This window comes from Aulostomus chinensis, chromosome 6 (assembly GCF_037954235.1).
Source record: "Aulostomus chinensis isolate RoL2024-O1b breed Wild chromosome 6, RoL_Achi_v1.0, whole genome shotgun sequence".
Taxonomy (NCBI): domain Eukaryota; kingdom Metazoa; phylum Chordata; class Actinopteri; order Syngnathiformes; family Aulostomidae; genus Aulostomus; species Aulostomus chinensis.
The window spans coordinates 25,479,614-25,489,948 of NC_141325.1; the positions used below are offsets into that span (position 1 = coordinate 25,479,614).

Below are 10,335 nucleotides of genomic sequence, written 5' to 3' on the forward strand. Positions count from 1 at the left end.
ATATCCTGTTTGTGTTGATTTAAGTTCCAGCTGCAGTCCTGTTACTGTCTGAATGACCTTTTGACCTTTAACCAGCTGAGCTTTAATGTAGCTTTGTTTAACAGCACTCACAACAGTCTCCCTCTGATTACTTGGGGTTTGTAATGGTTTTAAATGTCTAATATGAAAATAAATGGGATTTATCTTTGTGATGTTCTGTCCTCACTTGTTGATTTGTGTTTTAATGGCCACAAGATTGAGCCAGAGAGTCGCTGAGGGGAGACCTGACAGGACCAGAGGGGAAGTTTCTCTTAAGTCGTAGCTCAACAAAACTACATTGTTATTGTCATAATTAAATTTTACACAAGAAAGCAAAAGCAAAGCCCCCCAAAAAACGAAAACAACAGATTCTGGGGCAGCACTGTGGTGCAGTGGTCAGCACTTTCGCCTCACAGCAAGAAGGTTCCGGGTTCGAGTCCCGGCTCGGGCACGGGATCTTTCTGTGTGGAGTCTCCATGTTCTCCATGTTCCTGTGTGGGTTCTCTCTGGTACTCCAGCTTCCTCCCACAATCCAAAGACATCAAGAGGGGACGAGGCTGATTGATACTCTAAATTGACCGTAGGTGTGAGTGTGAGTGAATGGTTGTCTGTCTCTATGTGTTGGTCCTGTGGTGACTGGTGACCTGTCCAGGTTGAACCCTGCCTCTCGCCTGACAGCTGCTGGGATAGGCTCCAGCCCCCCGCAACCCTTAACAGAATAAGCGGTAGAAAATGGATGGACAATGTAAAAACAATAAATAACATAATATTTAACGTACAGTATGCGTGAGCCGGTTGCTACACATCAGGGGTCAGCAATTAAATTTGACCAAGGGCCAGATTTTTTCAAAGCCATTACATGGTGGGCCACGACCAAAATTATGAAAAGCCCCGGGCAGCAGCATCGCTCCGGTCACACTGAGTGGGAACTTGCTTGCGGATGGCGGGCTGTTGTCTCAAGTTGGCATCATAAACAGCAGCGGCGCTCACATCCATCGTCGTCTTGCTGAAGTTAGTTAACTAGCCTTCATGCGTGGATTTCTGCTCCTCTGCGTGTAATTGGACTAGTAGCTTTAGCGGACTTAAGGCAGGCTGGACGTTAATGAAGCCCGGTGCTCCGCCCACTTACTGGAACTACTGCAGCAACAGTCTTCCTCATGTCAAGTTGATTTTTTTTTTTCATTCTCCTGACAGACCTAATATGGTGGGCCATTTTGGGGGGGGCTGAAGGGCCACTTGGGGCCCGTGGGCCAGCTTTTGCCAACCACTGCCATCCACACACTTGCTTGATTACAGATAACAATCGATTGGTCTGTTAGACCCAGAAGATAGCAAGGGATTGGAAGCTCTGGAATACTTAGGAAGTTGTGTACGAAATATGAAATAGAGTAAGAGCACAAAGCCTCATCATGATAATTAAGAGGAACTTATATTTCAACTCTCCCGCGTTCTAACCGTTATGGTGTGTTTTGTCTGGATTGATTTGGGGGAAAATAAAGAAAAAAAACCTCCACGGGGGCCCCCTATCGGTCATGGGGTCCCTTGCTGTTGCTCATCATGCTCAAAGGCAGAAACAGCCCTGGCCACTGTGGTCAAATAAAGAGGTTTGTTGTATCATCATCCGGTAAAGCACAGGCCATTTCACATTCATGATACAGTGTAGAGAAGAAAAATGACTCAGATGTGATCAGGCAGCTTTTTATCTGAGGTTCAAACGTCATCATAGAGAATGAAGTTACTGCTTCCTTCACACAAAACAATCAGCCATTCTTGTTTGGTCATTTCAGGAAAAACATTTTCCTCTTTTTGCAAATTCTCACTGTCGTCGTGTGAATTCATCGTGCCAAGATCAGAACCTGTCACAGCAGGAAAGGCACAGCTGACCCCCCAAAAAAGCAAAAAAACCTCCAAGCACCCTCTGAACAAAATTATATGTATTATGATCAGAAATGAACCCTTTCTAAAACAATATGGCTGAAGGGGCCTGATGTCCATTGAGGCTTCAACTCACCATAACTACTTTTTGGGTACTGACAGACTTGCATTCATTCCCTGAGACTCATCCGAACCCCCTGTGCTTACCGAAACATAACCTAATATTAATCATAATCCTAACTTAACCCACGGACCCTAAATCAGGGGCTTAACGATTGAGGACATGCCTTTTGTCCCCCTTTGCACTTGCCGTCCCTAGATGAACTCGATTTTGCCCCTGAAAGTAGCTTGAGTCAAACGGGTTTCCACACAGCTACAGCCACGCATGCGCAGAGCTAAAGCCTGCAGCTGAACCTTGTGTGAAAACACAGAGGGAAATCAGTAGCAGTAGGGCAGGTTTGACACTGTTTTTCGGGAAGTCTTTATCCGCTCAGATTCTTTTTCCAATTTACGTCCACGTACCATGACCGAACAATCAGCATTGCTTCTTCGAAAACAACTGGCAGGTATTACGAATACTACACTGTGATCAAATAAAGTCGATATAAAGGCGATCTAGATGCCTGCTAGCATTAGCTTTTCTTTTAGCTAGGCGAAGCTATGTTTACGCCATAGGTGTAACGTTAAGCCTACAGAGCTAACTTAACAACACACACTGCTACCTCTGCAACCCTGTATATAGCCAAGCTGCTTGACTAGCTGATGTCCACTGGAAATAAGAACACATATTTTGAGGTGTATATGCTTCAGTTAATGTTCAGACCTAATACTGAAGCGGAACGCCAACCTTGCTAGCTGGCTAGCAAGTTCGACATTAGTTAGCGGACGGAACAAAGGAATAATCAATCCAGGGACTCATCTGCTCTGATGACTTTAGCCTGGCTAATGATTGCAGCAGAAAGCGCACTCCCTAATCGACTTCTATTTCTATAGTCGACAGGTGAAAAGATATATAATTATTAACTCACCACCCTGCTATATAACATAATAACCGTTACTAATCTAATTGAGACACATGCTACGTAGGAGGTTTGCGGATTTTATTGGCGACGCATTTATGTTGGTGAAGTGTGTTGGTTTATTGTGACGACAGCCACCACACAGTGATTACTGGTCGTGCTGGTGTGTCCAGTGCTGGTTGGACTCGTGGAGGTCGTTACCGGAACACCGATACACGTTACAAATGATGTGCCGTTTGGTTTGGAGCTCACGGAAAGTCCAGTTCAGCAGAGGTCACTAACACTGAGATCAATGGACTTCTGCAAAATTGTCACACTTATTGTGTTTTTTTTTTACATGGATCAACACAAAATGTATTTGAATGAAAACATTCACATACGTGCATGTTTACCATGATGAAGTTGTGTTATTTTTATACAATGTCCGAGCAGGGGAAAAAAATCCATTTAATTGACTTAATTAGAAAGTTCTGATGAGGTCATGTATTAAAGTGTGAATTGGCTATAATTCTACTTGACAGGCCAAACAAAGAGTTTCAGCATTTAGACTTTTCATTGATATGTCACCTGTCTGCATAGTGTCCATCGTCCACCTGAATGTAACTCACAACATCCACCAACCGCGGTCCAGATCCTAGTTCCCAGTCCCAAGGAGCTGATGCCACAGCAGAAAGCAGCACTCGTAGCATTTAATAGAACTAATAGCACAATATGCAGATTTTGGTATACCTGTTTTGGTGTGTGAGTCATTGTGTTTGCAAGGTTACCATCAGTTCTATGTGGATGATTTTTGAAAATAATGAGATGATGAAAGAAGTTATAATATAATCAAGATATTTAGAGTATCATGAGGAAATAGCTTGATTTTTCTTAAAGTGGCATAATAATATTTATAACATTCTAATAAGAGACGGATGTTTTTGTTGGCAAATATACATGCTGATTCTATGTTAATGAGTTTATAAACCTCCAGGATGTATTGGTGCAAATCCTCAGATCATCAATATCATGGTGCTATAGGTACATTTGCACTGTTGCAGTGTTATTTTTAGTTAATATTAGAAAAGTAATTCAATAAAATTTCCCCTGGATTATTGCCGGTGTAGACTATGAATCCTATCAGAATTGATGTTTGTGGTTAAAGTGAAATTGGGATGTGTTGAAACAGATTCTTCCATTTACTAAGCCAACTAATTTGATTGTGTTTCGTTTTTGATAATAGTCAGGATTAAGTGTATGGATCCATGTTGGCACAGCTCTTAAGACTGTATCCTCATGACTTGTGGCCAAAAGTTTGTTGTTTTTTTGTTTTGTTTGTTTGTTTTTTAAATGGAAGAGTTTTCATTTATACTGTTTGAGCAAAAACAGCAAATTTACCATTGAATCTCATGATACAAATCTAAATACCTTTAGGGTAGCTTTCACAAAAATAGTGCACTATGATAGTACAGCATTTATGTCTTGTTGAAGATGTTTGTAGTGAATTTCTTGGAGCAGAATAGATTTTTTTTCTGGTGCTACTTGTTTATCTACAAGTTTGGTGTTATGCTTTATTTTAAAATGAAACCAAGTCCTCATTTGTATTGAAATCTTAAACTCCAGGCCTGTTTCCACCCTCCTGTTCAAACTGACATGCCCACGTTAAATACAGTACACTTCCACAACCACAAGGGCCAAATCAATAGGTTATGCCTTAAAATAAAAATAACAAGCGAGAGATGACTGTAGAGGTGTCAGAATCAATATGGATGTTGCTGTTCCATCATAAATGCAGAACCTTAACCCTCAAAATAAGCACATTTGGGTATGGGTAACTATACGCCAACCTCCTGCCTGGGTCAATTGTAAAAAAAATAGTTTTGGTGCTGTCGTCTATCAGATAAGAGAATTATTCAAAATCTACTCCGATTTCCTGAAATGCCGTGGAGGTGAGGAGAAGTGTTCTGCTCTGTTACTTCAGTTGTATTTGTAGGTTCGTGCGCTAAAACCTCCCTCGTGACTCTTGTTCCAGAGCTCAACAAGAACCCTGTGGAGGGCTTTTCAGCTGGTCTCATAGATGATGATGACATCTACAAATGGGAAGTTGTCATAATCGGGCCACAAGATACGCTGTTGTAAGTGGGGACTTCTGGTTTTATATTCACATATAAACGTACGTTTGTCTCAATCTGTCCTTGTTCTGTTTTTATTTCTGCTGCAGTGAAGGAGGATTTTTTAAAGCATACCTAACCTTTCCCTTTGATTATCCACTACGACCTCCAAAGATGAAGTTCATTACTGAAATATGGCACCCCAACGGTAAACACACTGAGTCGTTGAAGTTGAACTTCAAATCTCCTATGCCATCTCTAGGCCTTGACATGTTTTCGTATGGCACCAGCCATTAAGATTTTTTCTGTGGCTGAACGGCATGTTTAGTTTACTGTGAAATATTTCTATAATTTGCAGTTGCAAAAAATGGGGATGTGTGCATCTCAATTCTGCATGAGCCTGGAGAGGACAAGTTTGGCTATGAAAAGCCTGAAGAGCGCTGGCTTCCGATCCACACCGTAGAGACAATCATGATTAGTGTTATCTCCATGTTGGCAGACCCCAACAGCGATTCACCAGCTAATGTGGATGCTGCGGTGAGTTCCACCACTTATCCCCTTCCCCTAATGCTGGAAATCCCTTTTCCCTGCTGTTATGTAGCTGTTCCAAGTAAATAGTGGAGACTGTGATGTTGCTTCCACAGAAAGAGTGGAGGGAGGACCCTAATGGTGAATTCAAGAGGAAAGTGGCTCGCTGTGTAAGAAAAAGTCAAGAGATGGCATTTGATTAGGAGTCTGTTGCAAATTCCAGGGTGAGTACATGCATTTGTTGGAGCAGTAGAACACTCCCATGGGGAGCCTTGCCACAATTGTAATCGGTTTTCTTTTTTTCACAGTTTAAGGAAATGCCTTCAGAGGGAAAATTTCAGCAAAAGGCTTTTGCACCCCTTGTTTTGCCAGTCAAAGGAATTGGTTGGCTTCCAACCTCATTTCTGTGAACAGTTGTCATTTTCCGCAAGAAGAGCCAATTTTAGAACCCTACCAGCAAAATTCACCTGTTTCCTACCTGGAATTGTATATTTAATTTTATTTATTTTGAAAAATTAATGATGTAAGATATGTCACTACTGTAAATTAACTTGCTTTTTTATCTGCTGCTGAACAGTTTCTACTTTATACCAGGTTTCTTATGCAATTTAGTGGTCAAGATTGTGTAAAACAAAGGAAAGCCTGTTACCTTTAGGTCATCACTTGTCCTCCCTACTGAAAACCAGATTAATGTTGGCCCAACCCATTTCTGTCAGTACATGTGATTATTTTCAGCATTGTCATTCTGTCACTGTTGCCTTGTGTTGGCGTCACTTCCTCACAGTCTGTGTGTTGTTCAGAGGGACAGTTAAAGAAGGTTCTGAGGCACTTACGCAGTTTTCACACAGTCTTTATTTCATCTTAGAATTGGCCACCTGTTAGCGTTTCCTACCAGTGGGAGTGAATGTCATGTATCAGGTATGGAACATGACTCTAAAACCTGCATGAACCCCTCAGGCTCTCTTTTGTTGTTAGCTGCGGATGTGAATGGCCTCCTCAGTGCTTTGAGAGTTTTCATAGCATAGCTAACGTTAACAGGTTTTCGCCAACTTCTCAGGATTAACTGAAATCGCAATTAGCAATCAGTAGGATAGACCTCTTAATATTCCTTCCCCTTCCCCTAACACGTGGCCTTTCTCGGTCAATGAAGATGTCTGTGAACTACCACTGGGTTAATATTAATTCTATATCATGGGCAACCAAAAATAGTCTGTGAAAATAGTTGGAAGCTGTGATTAGTCCATTTGTGTACCGTTAAATGACATCTGAACTTACCTCAATTTAAAAGGCTAACACATTTCAAGGAGGATTCTGGGTGTTGGAGTTCTTAAACAACACTTCTGATTTATTGAAGTAGGGTTGTATGAGGTAGTCATACATTGTGAGGGTCTTGTCTTCAGTAGATGTGGGTTAGGGCAACTTTGGTGCACTTCACACTACGTTTGTATCATTTCTATCACTTTCAACACAGGACGGCCCTTTCTTTAGGCTCTACATTTTACAACCGTAGCACTTTCTTGTATTCATACACATAATGTGCACTGTATTACCCCAGACAGCTGATTTGACAAAGAAAGGGATGTCTTACAGCAGAGGTAAAGTGGGAAAATATAGTTACAAATGTAGTTTATGTTTATTCTGTGGAGAAAATTTGCCCTGCAGCTGAGCTACAGAGCTGCCGCTGCTCCCAGCAACTAGTGAAGTTAAGACCCATATAGCTGACTCTCTGATACTCTCTCCACTTCAGTAAATCTATAATAGGCCTTTAGTCTATTCACATTGGGAATTTTAGGGGCTTCATTCTAGAAATAGGCAGCACATTGTTACTTTGTTGTGGCACATTTGGCTTTCTTTGAGTGAGCGGGTAAACTGTCACATTCACTTGTGGGATTTGACTCTGAGGACTTTGGGTAGTAAAGCAATGCTCTTGAACGCTGTCATCTTGAGTTCTGACTATGTAGCCAACATATATCTCGTTTACCTAATCACTGAATTTTGGTTCACTTGAAATTAACTCACCACTAAGCGAAGTGTAAGTGAGTGTTCTCATCAGAAAAGAACACAATCCTTCGTCTTGTGTTTTTATTTTGAAGAATATAGCCATGTTTGGGTGGAGTCTGGAAACCATTTGTTCACTTTGATTAATGCTGAATATTAAGCCATGATTATATATTTTGAACTACAATATTGTCATACATAGTTGATCTGTGACTGACATTTGAAATGAACTAATCACGTTTTGGCACGTCAGGTTTGAAGGAGTTGGCTGAGTTGAAATGGGACTCGTTGGTGCATTCTGGGTGAATGTGATGTGTACAGTCAGACCTGTATAGACATGATCACATGACTGCTGTCAACATTACCTTTTTAAGTCAGAATTTTCTAACCTACCATGACCTCCTCTGACCGGTGTTCACTGTATTTGCACAGATTCAGTGCGTTTTGAAATGTCATGAAGCAATACGCTCTGAAAATGGTGTGTCCAGGTAATCCACCCTAACGCCATTATGTGTTTGTTGGTTTCTCCATTTTGTGTTGATGCAATGTATATTGGACATGATGCTCAATAAAGTGTGTAAACCGAGGGGCTTGTAATTGTGTTTTGCTGTTTTACATTTTAGATGAGAACACACTTTGGGTTGAAGTATACTTAGACCTCTGCTCTGTAAGTGGAACCCCTGGAATAGTGTCAGGTATCAGGACTCACAATAGAGGCTCGGCTGACTACAGCACACCCTGAGCTGACGAGGAATATAGTAACCCCTCAGGCACACGCAGGAAACTCTGGTGCTGTAACAATGAAGAAGCAGGTTACATTTGTTGAGCACCCAAAAAGAGAGAACCTGTTTAAAAATGGAAGTGGTCACATGTTGATGAGGTAAGACCTCAGCTAAGAGAGCTTGGATGATTGGCAATGATGGATTTCTTTAGTTTTACTTTTTTATGTTTAGGTCTGCTGAGGCTGCTAAGAAATACAAGGATGGTGAGATAAATGTTCCTTTTCAGCTTTTGTGTGAAATACAAATGCTTTATTTCCTGTGTGGGCTGATGTGTCTATCGATCTATCTATCTATCTATCTATCCACATGTGTGTTTGTGTACACACACACACACACACACACACACACACATATATATATATATATATATATATATATATATATATATATATATATATATATATATATATATATATATATTGGTATAGGTATTGGGGCAACACTGGTCTGATGTAAACAAGATTATGTCCTTCTAGCTGCTGAATATTCTCATGTGGTTGATGATGATATAGTCAACACATGTTTACATATGAGAATTTTAGATGTAGCATATTCCTTAGTTACCCGCAATTTTCACCAAAAATGTATGTTGTTACGTACTGTATGGTATTAATGTAATGCTTGACTATGAAGACATGGGGGTAGGAGGTATTGTGCAACATACATAATTGCAAGTAAGGCAGGAAACGCTACATTTCTGAAAATGAAGAATGCTGTGCTTTGTTATTCTGGACAATATGTGTCATGATGGACTGACTGAAGATCTAGATTTGGGTGTCATGAGTCTCCAGTGTAAATCTTGATTAGACTTCATAATTAAAAATAAGAATCAGCACACAGACTGCTTTCCCATTGCTACACTGTTGAGTCTAGATTTGTAAAATTCCCAAATTATTCATGGTATTGTCCTGATAATGATAATAATAATAATTTCAATTTATATAGCGCCTTTCACAACACCGAAGGACGCCTAACAAACCCTAATAACTGTCATTTACATGTTTTGTTATCTAAAAAGATACGCTTGATGGTATCGTGTGTAATGTGAGTTATATAAAACCTCCTCATTTGTTTCCAAAGTTGAAATCGATGACCTTCCAATGGGGCCTCCAGCCATTGTGGTCCTCCATGTGTCCAGTTAGCCATTAGTTTACCTTGACTTGGCGCCATAGGCCTTGCTGTACAGCTGAACAGTTGATTTTTTTAAGGAGGTGTTGAGTATCTTGACATCAATTGGTCCGATTGACATGAAACTAGACTCTGGTCCTTCTTGTGCCCTAATGAGCCCTTATACAAAAAAATCATTGCAATCAAATACTTGGTGGTGCTATTTCTCGAAGCTGGGTTAAAGCAAAGACCCAACTATTTTGATTTCCTCCCTAACTGTGGACTTGAATGGACACTCATCATATCCAGTAATATAATTAAAAGCATTCTGATGGACACTCATCATACAATATAATTAAAAGCATTTTGATAGTTGGGTGAATAATAATTACCTCCTGTAATGTAGTGGAGTGTACAAGAACATTCTTAAGAGGAACCTATGAAGCACTTTCCATTCAATGTGATCACGTCACAAAAAAGCCTGAAACTCAAATGTGTTTGATCAAACAAGTAACTTACTTTTTAAGGAAAAAAAAACTCAGTGGTTGGTAAAGATGCTGGCAATTAATCATCATTATTCTGCCCCATAATTACCATCATATATGATCTCATGTTGCTAAATTATGTTACATATTTGATAGGCTCTCATCAGCAAGACAGGCAGATTTATAGAGGTGCACGCATGCGGGTGCCTGCGGATGGCCAGCATATGAAGATGATTCACATTTCCAAATCTCTTGTGTCTGCACCCTTCTTACAGGTAAATACTGCAAGCTCAAACTCCTGCCCAGCATGATTTCCTAGTATTTATTTTAAGGTATTTGTAAAGCCAAAAGGCTTTAAACGTATTTAAATGGAATCATTATGACATTTCTCATGAGTAATAGTTAAAATCAAGCTACTTTATTCACACCTGTT

General features: G+C 40.3%; 1 protein-coding gene across 1 annotated transcript; it reads left to right on the forward strand.

The window, feature by feature from the left end:
• The first annotated feature begins 2,289 nt into the window (after positions 1–2,289).
• Positions 2,290–8,114, forward strand: LOC147260547 (ubiquitin-conjugating enzyme E2 G1-like). Its single transcript, XM_086207164.1, has 6 exons — positions 2,290–2,459; positions 4,924–5,026; positions 5,113–5,210; positions 5,361–5,539; positions 5,647–5,754; positions 5,839–8,114. The coding sequence occupies exons 1-5, from the start codon at positions 2,417–2,419 to the stop codon at positions 5,731–5,733; spliced, it is 510 nt and encodes a 169-aa protein (XP_086063290.1). The 5' UTR covers positions 2,290–2,416; the 3' UTR covers positions 5,734–5,754; positions 5,839–8,114.
• Positions 8,115–10,335: the final 2,221 nt, after the last annotated feature.